This window comes from Microchirus variegatus, assembly GCF_963457635.1.
Source record: "Microchirus variegatus genome assembly, chromosome: 18".
Classification (NCBI taxonomy): Eukaryota; Metazoa; Chordata; class Actinopteri; order Pleuronectiformes; family Soleidae; genus Microchirus; species Microchirus variegatus.
In genome coordinates, this window is record NC_139819.1 from 7,625,289 (window position 1) to 7,647,867 (window position 22,579).

The 22,579-nt window shown below is 40.1% G+C and overlaps 2 protein-coding genes across 2 annotated transcripts in view; one reads left to right on the top strand and one right to left on the bottom strand.

Annotated features, from left to right (window-relative positions):
• Positions 1 to 317: 317 nt before the first annotated feature.
• LOC310940354 (guanine nucleotide-binding protein subunit alpha-14-like) lies at positions 318 to 7,342 on the top strand (the record flags this gene model as incomplete). Its single annotated transcript, XM_083905304.1, has 7 exons — positions 318 to 438; positions 4,816 to 5,000; positions 5,135 to 5,283; positions 5,916 to 6,044; positions 6,128 to 6,257; positions 6,347 to 6,500; positions 7,152 to 7,342. 7 exons carry the CDS (start codon positions 318 to 320, stop codon positions 7,340 to 7,342), a joined length of 1,059 nt encoding a protein of 352 aa, XP_083761430.1.
• A 509-nt stretch (positions 7,343 to 7,851) lies between these two features.
• The window catches only part of vps13a (vacuolar protein sorting 13 homolog A), a 31,567-nt gene continuing 16,839 nt past the window's right edge, over positions 7,852 to 22,579 (bottom strand). Inside the window, exons 46-75 of the mRNA XM_083904799.1 lie at positions 21,779 to 21,939; positions 21,378 to 21,481; positions 20,912 to 21,221; positions 20,533 to 20,669; positions 20,132 to 20,423; positions 19,723 to 19,827; positions 19,469 to 19,615; positions 19,260 to 19,391; positions 19,007 to 19,140; positions 17,214 to 17,346; positions 17,053 to 17,110; positions 16,696 to 16,867; positions 16,356 to 16,509; positions 16,003 to 16,149; positions 15,649 to 15,730; positions 15,480 to 15,549; positions 15,226 to 15,340; positions 15,023 to 15,136; positions 14,344 to 14,489; positions 14,153 to 14,234; positions 13,935 to 14,048; positions 13,564 to 13,639; positions 13,169 to 13,332; positions 13,027 to 13,072; positions 12,626 to 12,749; positions 12,143 to 12,257; positions 10,435 to 10,520; positions 10,207 to 10,330; positions 9,451 to 9,525; positions 7,852 to 9,334 (exon numbers count right to left, since the gene is read on the bottom strand). Coding sequence (XP_083760925.1) covers positions 9,284 to 9,334; positions 9,451 to 9,525; positions 10,207 to 10,330; positions 10,435 to 10,520; positions 12,143 to 12,257; positions 12,626 to 12,749; positions 13,027 to 13,072; positions 13,169 to 13,332; positions 13,564 to 13,639; positions 13,935 to 14,048; positions 14,153 to 14,234; positions 14,344 to 14,489; positions 15,023 to 15,136; positions 15,226 to 15,340; positions 15,480 to 15,549; positions 15,649 to 15,730; positions 16,003 to 16,149; positions 16,356 to 16,509; positions 16,696 to 16,867; positions 17,053 to 17,110; positions 17,214 to 17,346; positions 19,007 to 19,140; positions 19,260 to 19,391; positions 19,469 to 19,615; positions 19,723 to 19,827; positions 20,132 to 20,423; positions 20,533 to 20,669; positions 20,912 to 21,221; positions 21,378 to 21,481; positions 21,779 to 21,939 — 3,770 coding nt within the window. The 3' untranslated portion in view covers positions 7,852 to 9,283. The remainder of the gene's footprint in view (positions 9,335 to 9,450; positions 9,526 to 10,206; positions 10,331 to 10,434; positions 10,521 to 12,142; positions 12,258 to 12,625; positions 12,750 to 13,026; positions 13,073 to 13,168; positions 13,333 to 13,563; positions 13,640 to 13,934; positions 14,049 to 14,152; positions 14,235 to 14,343; positions 14,490 to 15,022; positions 15,137 to 15,225; positions 15,341 to 15,479; positions 15,550 to 15,648; positions 15,731 to 16,002; positions 16,150 to 16,355; positions 16,510 to 16,695; positions 16,868 to 17,052; positions 17,111 to 17,213; positions 17,347 to 19,006; positions 19,141 to 19,259; positions 19,392 to 19,468; positions 19,616 to 19,722; positions 19,828 to 20,131; positions 20,424 to 20,532; positions 20,670 to 20,911; positions 21,222 to 21,377; positions 21,482 to 21,778; positions 21,940 to 22,579) is intronic.

Sequence of the window (22,579 nt, forward strand, 5' to 3'; positions counted from 1 at the left end):
GATGACATCACCTTGAACTTCCTATTCCGTCCTTTTTCAATTTGCAACTGTAGCCCCGCCCTCGCGAGTCGCCTCTATTAGTGAAGGCGATTATTAATAGAGCAATTCAACAAAGTTAACTCAACAAGTCAACTTCAGCTGCAGACTTCAGTGGAGTTAAACATGATTCGGCTCTTTTTCTCTGTGAATTAGTCAACTGTGTGTGAGACACAGAGGATCCGTCAGGATTTGAAACTATTTAAAGAGGATTTTTTTTTTTTTTTTTTTTTAATAAATAAATACTTTTTTGAAGGACTGACGCTGTCAGGGTTTCAGTGATGGCGGGATGTTGTGTGTCAGCGGAGGAGAAGGAGAATCAGAGGATCAACGAGGAGATCGAGAAGCAGCTGCGCAGAGACAAGAAGGACTCACGCCGGGAGCTGAAGCTGCTGCTGCTGGGTGAGTCAGTGATGGAGTGATGGAGTGAGGGATGAACCACAAACAGCAGAGTCTGTCACTCACTCACATTTCCACAATGTAAAAAAACAAAAAACACGTGTGTAAAGTCAGTCTGAATGAATGACACGTGTCATAAAATGATCTTTTTTTTGTTATATTTTGTTACACATGCAGTTATTTTATCTTCCTGCTGCTTCCTGAGTGAGTGACCACACCTGGACATACAGGTGTCATGACAGCATCAGCAACATTACTCTTCTTTATTATTATTATTATTATTATTATTACTACTACATTATAGCTGTTATTTCATTATAACAGACAATGAGACATGATGGTTATAATTCCTGAAATGACCTATAAAAATGACAGGTGAACAAAAAAAACCTGTAAAATGAGTGATCACTATTAATAAGAGAGTAAGAAAGCTTATAAGAGAAAGTAGTAACAATTAACACTTACTATAAAGTAAGGAGTACTAAACAGGAAATACAAAGGTTTTAACGTATTGTTTGTTGTTATGTTACCGCCGACGGTTTCAAAACTATTTTGGGTTTAAAACATTTAAAAGACGCGAGGAGGACCCAGAAGTTTATCTATCTCTTCTCCTCATTTCCTTTTCTCCTTGTCCCTCTTTCTTGGCTCCGGATGTGGCACAAACTCTCTGTGGCAGCTGCGATCCACACTTTTACACACTGTTTTTAATATATATTTACTGTACATTTGCCTTATTTGCATTATGCCACATAAGGAAAAGAGAGATTATTTGTTTACAGCAGTGTTCACGGTTCAGTTCTCTCTCCAGAGTTTTGTGTTTAGAGATTAAAGTCACTCTAATCTCAGAAATCGGACTCTAATCTCAGAATGTAAACTCTAATCTCAGAAATTAGACTCTAATCTCAGAAATCGGACTCTAATCTCAGAATTTAAACTCTAATCTCAGAAATTAGACTCTAATCTCAGAAATCGGACTCTAATCTCAGAATTTAAACTCTAATCTCAGAAATTAGACTCTTATCTCAGAAATTGGACTCTAATCTGAAAAATCTGAGTCTTTTCTGAGAATTCTAACTCTAATCTCAGAATTCTTTCTCTAATCTCATAAATTGGACTCTAATCCCAGAAATTAAACTCTAATCCCAGAAATTAAACTCTAATCTCAAAAATCTGTCTTTTCTGAGAATTCTAACTCTAATCTCAGAATTCCTTCTCTAATCTCATAAATTGGACTCTAATCTTTATTTATTTAGTTTTTTTTACTTTTTTCAAAAGATCTTTTTACTTGTGGCACTAATACTCCTCCGTATCCTAGCCATGCACGAGAGCTGGTAGTTTTAGTGTTTTACAAACTCAACTCGGTTATTTTTAAACGTGCTATAGAAATACATTTGGATTGGAATTAGTTCCAGGTCACCGTCGTAATCCTTCCATCCACGTTAAATAGTAAAAAATGACTGCTGGCTGCAGTTACAGCAGGTCTGCAGTCCCTGTCACAGTCAGAGGTCAGTGTTGTACCTGACAGACGTGACTCACTGCTGCAGGCGCGCCACATGCAAACAATCATGCAAATCCACGACGGAGTGGGACCTAGCCATGGCTTTGTCCTCCACCGCCTTCTCTGGCAAAGCAGACGAGTGTCAGGTGGCTGCACAGAGTGGTGCTGCACAGAGTGGTGCTCCACATCCCCATGTCATTTGTTTCTCAGCACCACTGTCCGCTGCATTGGCCAATGCATTGTGGACGATGGTTAATAAACATTTGACTGTGGATTCTAGGAGCGTGAACGCTGCTGCACCAGGATTACAGTTAGAATATAATCACACCACAGTATATTATCATTAAACTGAGGTTTTTTCTGTTTTTTTTCTTTTACAATGGAGGATGAAGATTTAAGATTTAATTCCATTTTATTTGTATGGTGCCAAATCACAGCATACTATAGGTTCTATAGAGCGAAGAGAAACCCAACACTTCACACAATGAGCAAACACTAGGCATCAGTAGAGAGGAAAAGAAACAGACTCAATAATGTTCCGCATCTGCCTGGACAGGTTGGGGTGAAAGGACAAATGGGGGGGAAAGAAAGGAGGGAGGGAAAGGGAAAAAAGGAGCACATTTGAAAAAATATCTATGTCAAGAGAAGACGAGTGCACCCAGGGACGGCAGCTTTGGATAGAATTTGCCAACAAAACAAGAGTTTGGACTTGGACTAGTACTCAACCATTGTGATACTACATTTTGTTTTAAATGGTCTCATCAGAGTGACTCTCAGTTCTCAGCAGGTTTCATTAACTTGAGCACAGTCCTCACGTCGGCACCGAGGCAGAAAGAGTGAGCAACACATCGCTCTCTTTTGTCACTTCAGTTCAGCCTTAAACATGACTCTACAGCACATCGTGCACATCAAGCCTCTGGTCATTTAGTTCACCTGCAGATATCCGTGCAAAAACACTTGCTGTAAACGCACTATATGACATATTTGTGAAATATTGCACCTACAAGGGTGCATTTTGTCTTATGTTATTTCTTCTGCCATGAAGAAAAATTGTTCTACAGTTTTGATTTGGTTTTCATATTCATATAAGTAAACAAAAAAAATAATACTATAAAAGGGTGAACAAATTGTGCAGAGATGAGGAAACCAAAAAGGAGGCCATGGAAGAAATCTTCCCAAAATAACATATATATAAATGGGTAAGAAAGGGCAAGAAACGGCAATAATCATACTTCAACTTTACAATATAATATGTTATACTGCATCACAGAAGGATCCTATTTTATAATTACTTCACCTATATAATCAATAAGAAAATAGTTTTAATATCACGGCTAATTTCATAATCATATCTAGGGTGGTTAAGTCACAGATGTTGGATAATTAGAAGGTTAATCACTTTTTAAACATGTATTGATTTTAGTATCTTTAGCTCCATTGCTTCACAATCAAAACATATTCTCTTTGTGTGATTATCTCGACTATACAATCGTAAAAATGACTACAAATCAAATCGAACAAACTCAATAATTAAGTGATGATAATGACGACAGTTCCACCTTCACAAAAGCACAGCAGACCAGTGCCAGCTCATGATTTGCCTGGCGTCAGGAGAATTTACCCGTCTGTCCGTCTTGTTCAAACCATCTCCAAGAAACTTGACTTGTAAACAAGGTGCATTCAAATGCAGAGGATTTGTCTAAGCCTCGTGTTCACGATGTCGAGACTTAAAAGTATTCACGAGGCCATGCAAATACATCCAGGAAACTCAACACAGAGCTTTAACACACTTTTGCCGACACACAAACAGACACGCACACACACGCACACACACGCACACACACGCACACACACACAGAGGTTTGTGCAGCATTCGGAGTGAGGACACTTTATTTAACCAGGTCAGAAAAGTCTCATTGAGATTAAAGTACAAAATTCACATATCTGTGCTTTAACTTTTACTCCTCTACAGTTCCTTCTCTAGTCTCCTTGAGCTGCTATAGTTTTCACCCATTCAAAATCTGGACTGTACCAATCTTAACAGAAACAGAAACAGTACAGAATATGAATGTGATGCTGCGTCTCTCTGCTGTTAGAGTGTCCAATCTATTTCTATCGTCAGCGACTGAAATCTGACGTTTAAATGTCACGTTAAGCCCGTGTTTGCTCTCAGGTGGGATCTTCTTTACCGGCAGACGTCCTTTTGACAGTCAAATGTACATTTGAATGGCTCGGCTTTGCCTGCTCATCCCTACGCCAAGTGTTTTACTGGAGTTCGTCACAGCAAATGTTTGCTCTCGTGGTTTTTGACTCTTGGCAACGAGCTGCACAGAAACGTGCGAGACGTCGTAAAGCGGTCACAGGTGTATGTGTATTTGGCTTATTTTACTCACATAAAAAGGTGCGTTGGAGCAGGAGAACCTACATCTTTGAATACTGTGCTTCTACACCTTTTAAATGAAGACATTAAAGGTGCATTATGTAATAAAACTGGCCATAAAATCCTCCTAATATGTCACAGAGACTCAGGAATAATGTTCATATAACAAACTGAACTCACCAACAACAGTACAGACAAAATATTTGCATTTAAAAAAATATTTTGCAGACTGCAAATCTCAGCTGCCGAGCAACCACGGGTTGCCAGTTACGTCGGAAAACGAAACCTAAAAGACCTCTGTATATTGAATTTGAATGTAGTAACCGTTTTTGGCCACATTCTTACTTATGGCACCTTTAACCATCATCATATTTACAAAAAAAAAACATGGTCAATGGTCAGGACATTGACACAAGAAGTGATAAACCACATTCATCCACATTACACACGCATAAAAAAGACCGTAGATTGTATTTTTAAAGGCTTGACCGTATCCCGACAGGTACTGGAGAAAGTGGGAAGAGCACCTTCATCAAACAAATGAGAATCATACACGGAGGAGGATACTCGGCTGAAGACAAGAAAAGCTACATCAAACTGGTTTACCAGAACGTTTACACGTCCATGCAGGCCATGATCCGAGCCATGGAGCCGCTCCACATTTCCTTCTCTGACCCCCAGAATAAGGTATGGACAGAAAACACCTGAAATGAAAAAAGAGACGTTAAAAAGAAAGGAAGGAAACGCAATAAAATAAGTCTACAAACGTAGAACTCACTTTGGGTCTTGGTGTGTGTCCTGGTGTGTGTCCGTGTTCTCAGAACAATGCAAACTCAGTCCTGGATGTGGAGGTGGACAAAGTGGAGCAGCTGGATCACGCCACGGCCATCAAGAGTCTGTGGAGCGACGAGGGAATCCAGGAGTGCTACGACCGACGCAGGGAGTACCAGCTGTCCGACTCCACCAAATAGTGAGCATCGATTGTTGTTATTGCCGCGGTAATGTTCACACAGGGAAGCTGAATGGGGGGTTTGTCAATCCTGGTCCTCAGGGAGCCACTGCCCTCCATGTTTTAGAAGTTTCCCTCACTCCAACACACCTGATTCAGATAAATGGGTCGTTATCAGGCTTCTGCGGAGCTCTCTGATGAGCTGACTGTTTGAATCAGGTGTGTTTGAGCAGGGAAACATCTAGAATGTGGCCTTTAACAAGCATCAAAACTCAAAAGCTTAAGTTTAGTTTGTCCCCGTTAGCTGTCGTATAAGCATGATGGGCCAAAATGGCAGGTTCTGGAGATCTAATCCCAACAAAAAAAGTCATATAATCACGTGATTGTACACTTAAAAAAACCCAAGTCGAATTATTTAATATTACATTTCTGCCAAAGGAAATTAATTCCACCTAAATTAGACAAACTGTACCTTTAAAATGGGTTATACACAAAACATGTTATCCGTTAAAATTGGGCATTTTTGTAACCAGTGTGAAATATGACCTATTTCTTATGAACCTAAGCATAAACAGATAAATAAGGATTGAATAAGGAAAGTAAAAGTCAAAAGTGTTGACATCAGTGCTCATGAAAACCAACCATCTCTTCAGCTATCTCACCGACCTGGAGAGAATTTCCCAGCCGTCGTACATGCCCGACCTTCAGGACATCCTCAGAGTGCGAGTGCCGACCACGGGAATCATCGAATATCCCTTTGACATGGAGAACGTCATCTTCAGGTGAGATGAGACTCGGCAACGTTTCTGTCACATCTAACGACCGCGCGATCCCCTCGTACAAATGACACGACTTATGATGGCAGGATGGTGGACGTTGGGGGTCAAAGGTCAGAGCGGAGGAAGTGGATCCACTGCTTCGAGAACGTCACCTCCATCATCTTCCTGGTGGCGCTCAGCGAGTACGACCAGGTCCTGGCTGAGTGCGACAACGAGGTGAGAGGTCACACTTTATGATTTACACGTGTCGACAAAACATCGTTTACATCTTTTTCTTACTTATCTTTGTTGAACTCTTGTTTCAGAACCGTATGGAGGAGAGCAAGGCTCTGTTCAAAACCATCATCACTTACCCGTGGTTCCAGCGCTCGTCCGTCATCCTGTTCCTGAACAAGACCGACATTCTCAAAGAGAAGATCGTGTACTCTCACTTATCCACATACTTCCCTGAATTCACAGGTTTGTTCATCATTATCGTCGTCGTCTTCTTTGCTCAGTACGTTCACACGCACAGTTTAATCAAGCTAAGTAGATCGTAGTCCGACTAAGACAGGCAATCGGACAACTTGCAGAATATACATGCGGAGGAGGAAATCTATTTATTGGCCGTGTAAGTCTGACTCCACCTCCGTAGGTGGTGCTGTAACTCTCTATAAGCTTTTGGGGAAAAAAAGGACATTTTGGTGCCCAAAGCCAAGTCTGACTCCAGTCAGACTAAGCGTATACATGCAAGAGAAATCAGACTATGAATTACATTATCCAGGTACGTTAGTCCGACTAAGACTAGCTCGATTTTAGTCGGACTAAGGCGTTAACTAGCTCGAGTTTAGTCAGACTAAGGCATTAACACCAAATTATTGTCTTAGTCCGACTAAAATCGAGACTTTTAACGCTCATGTAAACACACTGAATGTTTTCGATGGATTCAATTCGACTATCAACTATCATCCGGTAATCCCGCCTTCTGCAGCTTTAATTTTGCAAATGCCAGGGTCTGTGGAGTAGTAAATAAGAATGTACCTGTTCAACACACGTTTTTGTTGGACAATTCAGAGAAAAATCTGCACACCGTCACAGAGAAATATCGTCTTCTTTGCCTGTGAATTGCAGGACCGCAGCAGGACCCGGGAGCAGCTCAAGAATTCATCCTGAAAATGTACCAAGAACAAAACCCGGAAAAGGACAAGACGTTGTACAATCACTTCACCTGCGCCACGGACACGGAAAACATCCGCTTTGTCTTTGTGGCGGTCAAAGACACCATCCTCAGACACAACCTGAAGGAGTTCAATCTGGTGTGAAATGAAGGAGGAGAAGAAGAATGGAGATAAAAAAAAAAAAAAAAAAAAAAAGCTGCAGGAGCCAAAATAAGTTAAAGACTTTTTAGGCTGAAATATTTTTCAAGATCTTCTGCACCTGTGCACATCCAGCCGAAGCCGATAAGACGACACATAACCCGATTAATTATAACTTTTCTGTAGAGATGAGAATATGAGCGTTAGTGTGGACTACTTTCTTACAGTGTGTGACAGTTGGTATGACTTCCCTTAAGCCGTGTGATTAAATATCGTCTATCAAAGTTGTTTTTTCTTCCCCTTCTCACACTGAGCCACCGTCGTCATCTTTACTCAGGAACATCAGCAGCCACCGAGCTCACCGTGGTTCAGATGTAAATAGTCTGGAGTTGTTACTTAGAGAAACTGGAAATTTCTATTTATCTTATGTCGTTTTCAGTAAAGAAACCGTGTATGTATAGAGTTTGATTTGCATGTTTGAGATTCTGTGGGTACAATAAATAAAAGGAAGAAACTGAAGTATGAAACACATATTTTATTTGATTTATTCTTTTTTGAAAAGAACAAGAATAAAGTGTTAAGCCACTGCAGTGAATATTTCCCTCCTCAAATCCAGAAATGACGACATGGCAACAGAGATATTTTTTTTACTTGTATTAAACTGTTTTAAGCACCCCCCCAAAAAACAACTAAAAGCAAACCATTAAAAAGAAGCATCAAAGTCAAGATTAACTTAAGAATTATTAGCATTCATTTCCTCTGGGTTATTCTTCAGCATACAGTAGTTCACATTGCATATGTGTGGTATAAAAACATAACAACCTGCAACGCCATTAAACAGATTATTACGTGGGAATACATATATGTATGCAAGTATATACGTATACACATACATTTATGTATACATATATATTTATGTATACATAAATATACATATGTATTGTATTTATGTATACATACGTATACATACATATAGTAAACCCAGTAGTTGGACAGGTATAAGTATATAGTATAAAAATAGCATGCATCTCTAAATCACACACGGATCAATGAACAAAAACAATGGATAAAAATTTCAAACAAAAGAAGTAATGGTGTGCATTATGTAAATATGTATACTTTATTTTATTGATTTATTCAATTATCTGTTGTCTTAAAGCTAAATGTTCTAGAACGATTATTTGGCTTTAATATCATTCAAGCTGTTTGCTAGCAGCGTTAACTCTGACACACACTTCAAAACATATATGTGTGTATACACACATATATAAATATATGTATATGTATATACATATATAGATCTATATATGTTGCGTGAAACTGACTGACATCGACTTAATGTGCGTTTGACAGATCATGACGAGCCAAACTATGAAAAAATAGAATTCTTTTTAATTTCACCAGCATTTTAGATTCAAAACACATTTTTACAAGATGACGTTAATGTGTAAACCCAGGACTAAGAGTCGATTTAAATAGAATAAAATGTTAAACATCTGTCACACGTGTGCAAAAAAGGACAAACGAGTGCAAACGGAGCAAACGAGTGAAACGTGATCAGCTTCCATTCATTCCGAGTTTCTGTGGTACATCGATGTAGGACAAAAGGTCAGCCGTTCATTCGTTAGCATGCACACGTACAAACTCTCACCCCTCTGAACACACGCAAACATTGGACAGACATCATCTTTGCCGTATGTATTTTGCACTTCTCACACATGGAGGTAAATAAAAGAAGCATGCTGTAAAGAACAAAGGCACTGACACCCACACAGACAGACTGTGTTTGTGTATGTGTGTATATGTTTGTTTCTTTTTGTTCTTGGGGGTTTTTTTTTGTACTGCAGCTGGCGTCCATAACGTTGCTGCCTCACTGTCCTCTTTTTTTTTTCACAAACGCGTGTTATACTTATTTTTATTCCCCTTGATGATGATGATGATGCTGATTCAGTATTTGGGTAAAGTCTCTCTCGCGTCCTCCAATTTGGCAAGAACCCACTGAATTTAAAGAAGAACCAGAGTGACGTTATCATCAATAAAGCAGAGACGTACCGCACTGCACCAAACCGAACTGTACCACGATGGAAACACGGCTTAACATAAGATGAACATACCTTGGCGATCTCTGGAGACTTGAAGTTTATGATCTTTCCAAACTCCCTGGCATGGAAGACTGACTTTACTCTTTCCTGCAGGACACACAACAAGGTTTAAAGCTGCAGTGCGGAAATGTTATCGCCCTCTTGTGTACTTCTGAGGAATTGCCAAACACTGCTAGTCAAAACACACACACTCTATCCAGACTTTCGTTTCCACAGTCATTGGTAAGTTATGTCTTTCAACCAGATTTCTCTTAGACAACAAGATAAGTTGTGCCTCTTCTAAAATGTCATAAAATACATCAATTATATGACTAGTTTGTTCAGAATCAGGTGTATTTATCACAGATCGTTTGACGTGATTTCCTTCTCATACATCCCTGCAGCAGCACGGTGCATTAACAGCAGTAGAAACTCAGCACAGAACAGCATTATTTGTCCAGAATGTATCCAGGAAATTTGGAGCTGCGTGATGGAGGAACAGCAGGAGTGTTTTTTTTCCAAGTTCTCTAATTTGAATATTTTCTGGTTGGGGAACATCCAGATTTCCAGATGTGGTAAACACAGTTCATACACATTTTCAACATTTTATGGACCAGAAAAAAAATCACTGAATCAGTCAATAATGAAAATAACAGGTAGTTGTAGCTCTATTTGGATGTAAGAGACATTTGCTTCTATTTAAAGTGTATGCGCTAAAGCTTTCATGCAATAATTTGCTGAATATTATTATGAAAAATACTCTTGAGAAGAAACATTTAGGGTTAATACCTTGGCCTCAATGCGAAGTCGCCGGCTCTCTATGATGATTGGCTCTTTGGTGAACTCCTCAAACAGATACTGCCATTCACAGGTCAGCTGACCAAACGTGCCTTTGGTCACAAAGAATATGCCCCTGAAGCAGAAAAAGACAAAGATAGAATTAAAATTAGGAGAAGAACTTTAAATAAAGAGCGATCAGAAATATTACAGTGTAAAAAAAAAAGATAACCAGCTCACCTCTTGGTGATCATGAAGAAGTCAGACTCATTGACCTTGGCGTGAGCAAAGTATCTGTACTTGGCAAAACGTCCGTTCTCAATTTTCTGAAAAAAGACCAGGTGAACATTTAAATAAAACAAAAAAACAATGTCTAAACTAAACTAAAATATGAAAAAAACAAGACATAACCAGAAGCTACCGATGACCGACTTAACTGGAGTGGAAGTGAAACATGTTTGTGGAGGGAAAATCAAAAGATGAATCAAAGAAAAAGGAAGACATTTAAAAACATTTTATTGACAACAAACAGACAGACAGGTTGATAAAACAACAAGACAAAAAAATGTGATGGATTATTGTGTGACGACAGGAAAGATTTCCTTGGTAACAGTTTCTATGAAGCCAATGTCTATAATGCATTATAACACATTATAAACTAGGAAACATACAGTTACATTGTGTTATAATGTATTCATAACATTCAGAAATGTTACTTTCATTGGATAAAGGTGGGAAAAAAAGCAGTAAGGTTAAAGGATAAAAAATAAAGACACCATTTAAGGTAATAAGCCACTAATAAACATAAAATTAGAGCTGTTTTTTTTCTTCTTCTAACTGACAGACAGACAACAAACTGCAGCTGTCACTTCTATTTCCTAGTCTTTATCCTCATCACCAATATCCTCTGAGGCAGTGCTACGACATTCACTGAGGGCCAATCTCATCTGTGGACACGACAAGAGAAGATTAGTCAGCTTCCGAGCAGAGAGAGAACCACAGTATGTTTCTGTCAGTGGTCAGCTACAGGTCACAGCTACAGCAGCACAGGCTCATGACACTGCTAATGCACCAAGGGTTTACTGAAGGTATTACAGGAAGTTTAGAAACTAGTCAGAAAAATTATACATCAAACCTGAAATTGCTTCATTTACCAAAGAAGTGAGAGAATGAGTGGCCTCTTTTAATCATTTTATACCTATTTTGCTGTCAATGGCTTCCCATGTATAAAAGGAAGAACCATAAAGACAGTTTAACCAGCTACAAACTAAGTGTCATGACAATTTTTGAAACAGGAAGTTCACAGAGGCTCATATTGGACGACACCAGCTGTCAATCACACTGGAGTCCACTCACATGTGCAATGCTTTGTCCTCAATGTTCCTCTAAACGGGAACAGGAATAAAAAAAAAAAAACTGATACCATGAACTCATGAAAGTATTTACCGACTCATTTTCTTTTCAAACTGAGGTCTTTTTACAACCGGCGAAGTCGCCCCCTGGTGGCTATCTGTTACTTCCATCCTTTTTCCTGGTCTTTTCCAATTATAAAACGTCATACAGTGTATGATTAAATCACAGGAGAAACAACACATAAAGGTAATCACCAACACTGAACAAAGGCACGTTCATTTGTCACCTTTCTGTAAAGTTACCACTTAATCCTGCACATAGAATCCTCACTGGACTTTGAGCAAAGTAGTGCAGCTCTGACATAAAATACTCAAATGCAAAAAAACCTTCAACCCACTCCATCCAGCAGGACAACACAACAACACAATGACCCACAGCCTAAAGCTTGTAGATTTTATGAAGCAGAAGTTTGAAACAAAGAAGCAGAACAAAGGGAGGACGATGATGTCAAATCAAAGGCTAAACACAAAACTTCTCTGGCAAACCTAAGCTACAAGCCGAGAGCTGATGATGCAGATGTTTTTTTCTTCCCTACCTGGAGCATCTGACTGCCGAAACCTTCCTTCTCCTTATACGGTCGTATGACGCCGTCCTCGTGGATGAAGCGAGGAGGACGCAGAGACTGAATGTCCTGCGACGTCTCGGCAGCTCTAAAAACAAGATGACAACACAGAAAGGCTTTGTGAGACACAGCTTCCTTTTGCACTAACACATAAACAAAAATCTGCTTCTGTAAAAGTTTAAGACACAGTTTGACAACAGCAAAGAAACAACTGAAAATGTAGGACGTTTATTATAACTCACTAAAAACACTTGCCTTAATATTATTAAGGCAAGTGTTTTTAGTGAGTTAAGAAATATTTTAGATTGAAATTATATCTGAACTGTCAGTTTGTTATGGTTTGGTTGGACACACACCTCGCTACCAATAATGTTTTTTAAAAGCTAAAGGTCACTGATGTACATATTTTACATACAGTAGATCAACTTTAACAGTTCAAATACAGGATAACTGTACCTCTTGATTCCTTGGAAAGTACTGCTGGCCATGTCTATAATGCCTCCCGTTGGTCTGGCTACTGCACCGACCAGACCCTTCCCAACACCTTTGAAGAAGCCTGCGACGCCTTCCTCCTGCGCTCCTGGAAAGTCAAACATCGACAAATATGATCATGCTTACGGGAAATTGACATGATAATTGGAGGCTTTGGGGGCAGATATAACTGCAAACAGTGACAAAAAGTGTGGACAAAGTGTGACTTAAGTGACTTTGAATGTGGCTTGAATGGTTGTTGGTCTAAGTATTTTAGAAACTGCAGATCTACTGACATTCTCATTCACAACTCAGAAAATATTCCAAAAAAATATATGAGAAAATATCTAGTGACCAGCATTACTTATTAGACAAAGTCAACATACCTTGGATGGGTTTGGTAACAATCCCTGTGATTCCACTGACAAATCCCTGAGAAGAAACCAGAACAGGTTTATCAACTCATTCAGCCGATTTACAGTTTCAGCAGCCCGTGTGAAACATGTGAAGACTAAATGCTGTACATACGGACACCAGTCCTTTTCCTCCTCGGGCGAGTCCTTCCTTCAGGCCGCTGGGTTGTTTGTTCATAGTCTCTCGTCTCTTCTGCTGGTATTCCTCATCCATAGTTATGGCAGCGACGCCCTTTGCCATGGCACCTGTTATTCTGGAGGCCGCGCCTGCTATTCCCCCTGGACGACAGAAATGTACATTTGTGCTTAAGAAGAAGAATTGCCACTATTTTACCAGTATATTCTGCTTATACTGAACAGAAAAATAAATGAGTGTGGTCTAAAATTGAGGCCTGCGATAAATATAATGTGTACATAATGCCAGTAGCATATACCTAGGATATAAACCCTATTGATGCTACTGAATTGTATCAGCTTCCATTGTATCGAGATAAGATATTCAGTGCTCACCTACTGCTCCTCCAACCAGAGCCTTCACCCCAAGAGCCATTCCTTCAACAAACTCCTCTGGCCCCTGAATGGCTCCCTGCAAAACCCCAGAAGAAAATAACACATGAAGACGCCACTGACAACACTGTTATGAGTGTTTAAATATTGACCTAAATGTAAATTTGAAACCTAGACTAAACTGAATAGTGCTTTTAAATAAACTGCTACAGTATTAAACTAAAACAAGCCGACAACAAACCTAAACCTTTTATATAACTTTATGTTTTTAGTGCTGATTTGCAATGTACCTTGAATGCATCTTGAATCTGCCTTTGAAATCTTTACCAGAAAATGTGATTTACTTAATTTACCGGTGAGCAACACTTTCTTACTTGATAGGGCTCATAGAAGAAGGCCTCCACTCCCTCAGACAGACCTCTGATCAGCCCAAAAGGGTTTCCAAGCACATCCAGGCCAAGTACCAGCACATACATCTGTTTAATAGCCTGAAACACAATAAAGAGTTCTCATACTGGATACCTCATCTTACTTAAAAGGAAAACTAATAGTAAATGACACAGAGAAATGCATACGTTGCCACTTGTGTTACCTGCTTTGAATAATGTCTGATGACCTCCCACTGTAGCTGCTGAGTGGTGCAGAACTGGAAGTTCAACTCAAAGAATGCCAGTCTTAAAGAAATTGCATATAAATCAGTCAAGATGTGGTATCAACAACAAATTTAACAAAAAATAAACTAAGGTTTCGTGTGTGGTCCAGGGTGTTTTTGTGCATTCTCACTTGAAGACGACATCCTGCGCGTCAGTGAGAGTTGCTCCGATGCTCTTTAGCAGCAAATTGAGGGACTGCACAGGGATAATTTCTCTGTCCCTCTTCGATTTCAGCCCGTCTTCTCCTCCCGTGCTCAGAGAGAAGCTCAAGTGCAGCTGAAAAGAAAAAACATACTTTAATTTGTTAAAGCTGCAGTGTGTGATATTTGTTTGTTTTTTGTTCTTTTTAGTTCAGGTGTGATTCTGCCTCTGTTTGGTCTATGTGAACAGAAACAATGTAACATTAAGATCTGAAATAGGCTCTGCCATGCAATACTATCAGAGCTGACAGGGCAGCAGTTGTGAGTATACAGGGGCAAGAAGCATTTATCCCGTCAGAGTTCAGTTTTGTCATAACCTAACCTGTTAGCACATCTAGTACATCTACTATCTTGCTATTACCTACGTCTGTCTTGACATTAAACCAATCACTTCCTGTGTGCAGCATAAGAATGTTGAAAGGCTTAATAAGCATTGTGTGACCTTCTCACTCCTTACATCTGTTTACATATACAATTTACACACTACAGTTTTAAGACAGATAATCATTCTAATCAAGATCTAATTTTCTATCTTAAAAGGGGTGTTGATGAAGAAGTGCAGCAGTGAGAACATTTAAGAACATTAAGAAAACGAGCATTTTCACATACTTTGATTGGGGAAATGTGAAAGTACTCATAGAGGCTGATGGGAGAGGTGTCATTAACAGAGGCGTGTTCCAGTTCTGTCTTGATATACTCAATATCCTTGTCGAAGAGTTCCACCTACAGGAAGAAAAACAGCTCAAATAAACATGACTCTGAACAACACAATGAGCATGTTGACCGTGAGAGCATGAGCGTGTGACACTGACCTCTTGCTCTGTAGTTACGATGCTGGCATTCTCCGGAGTGAACAGGTCCAGGATGGCATACAGGAAACCCAGATCGACTTTCAGATCCATCTCTTGAATCAACACTTTGAAATACCTTAGGTGGAGAGACACCTTTGTTAGACCCAATCTTATAAAATAAGACTTTAAGGAACAGAAAAAAATATGAAAATCTGTATTCCCTGCTACAGGGAGGAAAAGTAAATAATCATGTGGGGGAATGCAATGAGAATTACTTGATGCGAGAGATATCAGAGTGCCCTGCTGCTCTGGTAACAATGCTGATATCAGTCAGAGGTTTGGGTTCTGGAAGAAAAAAACAAAATAGATAAGAGAGACAAGAATATTGCATTTAAAAACAACAAAACGCTAAATTAAACATAAATCTGAGACGCATTAACAAACCTGATTCCATGGCGATCGATTTTGGCAGTTTCACGGGGTAAAAGACAAAAGGGAAGATGGCTCCTGGCAGCTGATTCTGGATCTGCAGGAGGAAGGATGATGTAGGTTCAGACAGAAATGCATGTGTTTTATACTAAGTATCGTTCCAATCAGCATTCATAGAGCCATTATAAAACAATAGATTGTAGGTCAAAAGGCTAGGAAAACCAGCGCCAACCAACAGCGTTTACTTTACAATACTCCAAAGTGAAGCTGCTTCTTCTCCTGCTACTATTTCCTGACAATTGGACAACTCTGTCCATGTAAACAAGGAAGTTGCAATTTCTAATCAAAATGTGTTTTTCTTCTCTTCACCTGTATGCGATGGATCTGGACTCGGTAGGCACTCTGTCGGGGTGAGACACTGTACTCCAACTTGACGCCGGGCAGGAAGTGCCTCCTGAGAGGAGCGTTACATGGCTGCAGCATCCGCATATCCATGCCTTTGGGGGTAAAGGACACCTGAGAGACAAACACCAGTCAAAAATACACCACAAAAATGTTTAACCCTGAAAATACTTGAATGCCGAGTAAGCGATTCCCACATTCTTCTTGTTTCTGCCGTACTTAAGTTCTCCTCCTACATTTTTTATTCACACACACATCAACAGTTTCCTGCTGCTATTGCTCTATATTCTTTCAGAAATAAAGAATATTCAGAGAATTACCTGGAAGTTGTTTTCCAGATCAACGATGGCATTGTCCAAAGATCCAGATTCAATGTAATGTTTGAAGCTGGTCTCCAAAAGCTCCACTTCTTTCGTGGTCAAAGTCTTCCACCGGCCCTTCTTCTTCGGCTTTACTTCCCACACCACGTCAGAGCTACAACCAGAAAACAGATACAACAGGATATAAACCGTGCACATACTTTGTTTATATCTGTGTTTACACAGCTATAATACAATTTATGATATAAAAAAGTCCAGTTGTTATACGCAGTAACCAACCACTCAGGTCTGACCATTTTAGTACATGTTTATAACACATTTATGCTAGGTTATCTTCTACCTTGTGATGCCAATAAAGGAGACTTCCTGGCAGATGCTGCTGTTGACCAGCGACACGCCCATGTTCTGCAGCGACAGGATGATTTCCTGTTCAGCCAGTTGAGCCTTCTCGCTGTCGCAGAGCAGCTTGTAGATATTTTTCTCCTCAGTAAACAGCAGAACACGCTGGAGTCCTTTCCATCAACAAACAAATCCAAACCATCCTGATTTAACACTTGCTGTGAACTGCTCGTTCTTCATTGTACAGAGTTGAGATTGTGAAGATACATTTTAGTCTTAATAAGATTGTGTTAAGTCTGATTACAGAATGTCTTTCTGGCAGTCCTGAGGATTTAATTTCAAGCTCTTTGTACTTTACCTTCATAAAAGGACAACACAAACAGTTTTCCCTTGTTGTCCATGTCCTCAAGCAGGTCCTACAAGAAAAAAAAGAAAGAGGATTGGGCACATGGTTCAAACAGACATGACAGTGTCTTCTTTATTCACATTTCCACATAACAAATGAGTAAAACTGGGTACCTCCTCGCTCTTCAGCACCCCACTGTAAGAGCTACACTTCCAGCAAAGTTCTCGTGACCCGGTGGGTTTAGCCCAGGTGTAGTGCACAGCTTTACCAGGACCCAGTTCCTCCTGTTCTGTGGTCGCCTGAGAACTGCACGCACATGAAAACCCACCCACAGTTAACATCAGGAACATCAACTACTAAAAAAGAGAAATAAATAAAAATCAACTGAGACGACAGTGAGCAAATAATTAGAAATGGACAGGATAACAGTACAACAGAGCCCAGCCACCAAGACACAACCAAATCCAATCCAAAGAACCCGTCCGACAGAGCACGCAAACAACTCCCACGAATAGACAGAAATAAGACACAACAATGGCCAAATACCCAGAGGTCCCCAATACCCCTGCAGGAGGTTTGGAATATGAATGTTCGCAATGTCTCTGACACGACAAAGCAGACATACTGTAAAGAAGATGAAATAAAGCAAGAAAGAGTGAGTGAGGGAGCCATGACCTAAGGAGATGGAGATGGAAAAAATATGAGAACACGAGTCAATGCAACAAAACAACAGGAAGAAGCAGGAGGTGCGATTCCTTTGGCAGAATCCCATCCCGTCAGGAGCATTCCAAACTAGTACTTCTACAAGATAAAAACCACTCGAAAGGGGACCAAATAAACAGTCATAAATGAGTTCAGATGTATAACCTGCTCCTTTTGCTTTTAATCCAATGATCCTCAACATTCCAGATCAGTGTATGTGTAAAAAAAATCATCAAATACAGTGCAATTGTTTTTTTTCCCCACAAGGCCTAAGCAGTGTTTAAATATTTGCAAGACAAGGAGCAGATTACACATATTTAGACAGTTAGAGCAGAAGCAAAAGTCTTCGCTTGTCTTCACCTGCACTCTTGGACCTGACCACACTCTGCACTCAAGTGACCTTGACGAGTTCATATCAAGTGACTTTTAAGAACACCAGCGATTTATTAGTCACTTTAAAGTTGTTCTGCGATGCTCAGAAGAAATATTCATGTTATGCTTTAGTCTACCACATGGTGTCACTCTTAGCTAAATAAAAAGGTACCTGGATTATGTATCTGAGGCTCATACAGTCATGACGTCCAACTTTTACTCAGCAATAAACAAATAAGTGCAACTTGATGTGAGCCTTCCAGTTTTTCTACCCCTCCCGTCTTATTTGCTCGCCTTCCTCTCCCTTGAGTTCAGAGTGTGTCATAAGAGTTTCCCCCTTTTCATTTTTTTCTACCTGTCCTCCTCCAGTGAGAAGGAGAGGTCGAGCAGCGAGTCAGCCACCCACGAGGTTTCTGTCCGGGTGCTGCATGACCCACAACACAAAAACATAAGCGGCTATCAGCAAAAACCAAATACTGTTGGTCATCATAAACTAAAAGGTTAAAAGGACGCTGCAAAGGGAAGGAAAAGTAATTTGACAATTTAGCAAAATACAGTACTATATCCCTGAAATGCAAATATGAATGATGGTGCACTTCTTCAGCTTTAGGAGAGTGAGGTACATTCAGACTTCAATTCATCAAGACACTTGCACATGCAATCTGTACAGCCCAAGAATCATATTTTGAAATAAATCAGTGGGAAGTGTTATGTAAGAACTCTTTAAACTCACATTTTTAAGACAGACGGTGGGCTTTTATGTCTTAAATTCAGCTTCAATTAAATGATTATGCATTTCATTCTCAGCATAAAAGTTTATGAATATTTTTTTGGTGACATCATGCCTTTATTTGTTCATGCATCCTATTTACTGGCCCATCTGTTTTCTCACCTCTGATGAAACTGAAGAGTCTGGTCTTTGGTGTGGTTAATGATGAGGAAGGGGGCCGCACCATCATGGTAGTCTGAGAATCGGATTGTTGCCGAGTGGTCTGATAAGTTCACAACGACAATGATCCCGCCCACCTGCGGAAAACAGGAAACAAAAACACCAGACTATATTGTTTATTTTGTTCTGATAGATTCAATAGATTCAATAGATTGTAGTGGAAAAAACATTATCCCTGTGTTCTTTGTTTACTCACAGAGTTGTCTAGATGCAGCAGCAGGCAGTTCTCCGGTCGGGTGAAGTCAATCGTCCGAGGAGGCGATAAACAACCTTCTACTTTGATCTTTAGCCGCTTTGTGTCATTTTCAGGCCAGAAAGGAATTGACGACTAAATGCAGAATCAAACAAAAACAGATAAATATTTTGGTAAATGTTACACAGCCAGTAAATCAGTATTTCACAAACCTGCTCTGACTGTGCCTCAGTCCAGTTGTCTTGCCCCTGCTCACATATGAAAACACTGTGCTTGGTTCTGTTCACCAGCATGTAAAAGGGCACAAAGGTCACGATGCGGGTCAGACTGAAACTGCTCGCATCGATCTTCACACCAACCTGAGGTCAAGACAGACAACAGACAGTTTGATTACACAACCTGCCATAGATTTAAGTAAAATTCAATTGTGTTTGAATGAATGTCATCATCTGTGGTAAAATCCTACCAGGTAGTCTTTGTATCTGCCTTTACATTTCACATCCCCATGGCTCCCGACTGTGTCCAGGGAAAACTCGTCAGAGGCATCACTGTCGGAAATCATGAGGCGGACCTGAAGGATGAAAACGTCATAAACGGTAAGAATTTACAAAAGGGTATGTGATGTAATGGAATGTGATAACTTTTTGGTAGGGAATTAATCAACTAAAAAGAGAACAGCTTCGGCCACGCCATCAGCTCTCAAGTGTATAATCACTGTTATGGTACTGGTCCAAATAAAAACCGAGATAATTTAAGAGTGACTACAAAAAAAGTCTCTTAAAATTTGTTTATTACACAACTTCAGACTTGAGGTAAAACCATACTAGACTATGTCCATCTTTTATATACAGTACTAAAACATAGCTTCCCCTCACCTTATTGTTTTTCAGGAAGAACCGGGGTTTGAAAGAGAAGAGCAGGGGCATGTCATAGTCCATCGGGTGTTTACGGTGGATATCATCAGCCACGTACTGCAGTAACCTGCCCGTCTTGTTCACCATCCAATATGGGGAGTGGATTGCAATCACCGTCTGTCCGAGGTCATACTTAACATGCACTGCTATATCCAGCTCGGCCCTCTTTATCTCCGTCCCTTCATAATCTTCGTCATTCTCTCGTAGAGACTGGAACACAGTGAAGGTGATCTCTTCCTGGTTACTCTGGAGACTGAATCACATAATCATTTTAGGAAATGAATTACACCCAAACTATCTCAAAATAAAGTGACTGATACTTTATAATGTACACGTGTACATAAAAGAGCATTAAGTCAGACCTGTACTCAGAAGACCAGTCCTGAGCCAAGTAGTCGATCAGTCGCAGACCGAGTTTTGACTGGTTGATGACTGCGCTGTGAAGTTGGGCAGAATGACCCGTTTTCAAAGTAGCTTCAGGCACAGAGATGTCATTGTTCTGTTGAAGAACAGACAGAGAAACTATCTGAGCACAACAGTGACTTTGAAGTATTATATTTAGACTAGATGACTTCCATATGTTTACAATCGTGTCTTTGTGGTAAAACAATATTATTCCCCCAGAAAATTCCTATCTACCAGCAGCTGTTGCCTTCATCGGTGACACGGAACAAGTTACAAAAGGTGCATAAGATATATACACTTGGTTTGAAAGATGTGCGTTGTGATTCTGATACCTACCCTTAGTTCGTATGCGATGGGGTAAGGCAGCAAGTTGCGCAGCAGAATGGAGGGCCAAAGGTGAAGCACATAGGGCACGTCGAAGTTATTCTCAATATTCCTTGTGTCTTTGAATGCCACGTCGTCCCTTTCTGGCACAATGTTGACCGTTATCTTGCCATCCGGGTTTGCACTGCGAAGGCAGGTCTGCTGAAGGGTCTCGGGCTGCTCCTTGCTGATGTCTTCGTAACTGAAGCCTTCTGAGCACTCGAACTGAGGAACCTGATCGTCGGCACCCTCTTCGATTATTGGCTGAAGGCTCAGCTCAGACCTGAAGGGGGCAGCAGACAGTGGATGTGGGTGAAGGGGCGTGTAGTTTGTTGTAAGTGGGTCAGTAAAGAGGGTGTGTTTTAGAGAGACAGAAAAAAAAGAAAAGTTGTTTTGTATGAGTATATATGTTCAGGCTTGTTTGTGTGTTTACACTAACCGGTATGAGTCCAGAGGCACAGAGAACTCTTCATTTGGCAGAGCAGTACCCAGACACAGTGATCCCTCCAAAACTTTGAATGGTATTGTGAAATGATTGATAATCTGTATGAAAGGAGAGAAAAAGAAAAGTATAAACCTTGAGATTTGTAGCCTATTATCATATTCTTTTAGAATTATAAGTGTTTTGTGTAATCTGGAAGAAACAGCATATCATCTTGATATATATAGTATTTGCAGCTTCTCATAAAACAATCTGCTTAATTGATGTGAATAAATATTTGATTAGAATAGTCAAGGGGAGTTTACTGGGGGGAGCTTGCAGGGAGAGGCAAATATAAGATCAATATGATTACTAAAATGACAAAGCAAATATTCTCAAAGAAAATCCTGGAAAATTACCTGGAAAGGAGAACGGATCTTTATGTTTTTGCTGCCCTTCACGGAGCAAATTTGACAAACCAGGAAACACGTGACTCCAGAGTCTAGATGCGTGACACTGTACAGCCCTCTGCCCACTTTGATCAGGGGAATCATACTGGCTGAGGTGTGTCCCTGTGGAGCTGGAGATAGAAGAGGAAACACAAATAAGCATAATATGTGCAAATTCAATAAAAAATTGTTTTTATCAAATTGCAATGTAGGGCTGGATATCAAACCTCTGTATCACCTAATATTCAAGAAATGTGTTGTCATTTAATAGAGTAAGCCAAAATGTATGCAGCATGCCTTATGACCAACATTTAACAGTGCATAAGATTGGCTGTCTTGACGCGTGTAGAGGGTTAAGTCCAGAAACAGAGCTCATTCCCAGAGGGAGAAGAGCAAGACAGGGCTTAAAGTGTGTGTTGTGTTTTGAGAGTAAAAAGGTCTGTCTTAAGAGCACAAAATAATCTACTGCAAAACCAGGCCAGCTAAAATGAAATAATTTCATCCTATTGTGTCATGTAATTCTTTGCAAAAAGGATTTAATTAAATTGGTATAGAAAAAAAAAGCATAATTTAGAAATCCATATTGATAGCGCATTCAAACATTTAAATCAATACCCAGCCCTGCCGCAATGTCAAGATGCCTGACCAGTTTGCATTAATAGATTCTATGTTGGCAGCAATGTGCTGTAGCAGATCACCGAGGCCTCAAAGTTGCTGCCCACGGGCCACTTCCGGCTCGCGGGCAGCGAAATAACCGCGAAACAAAAGGTG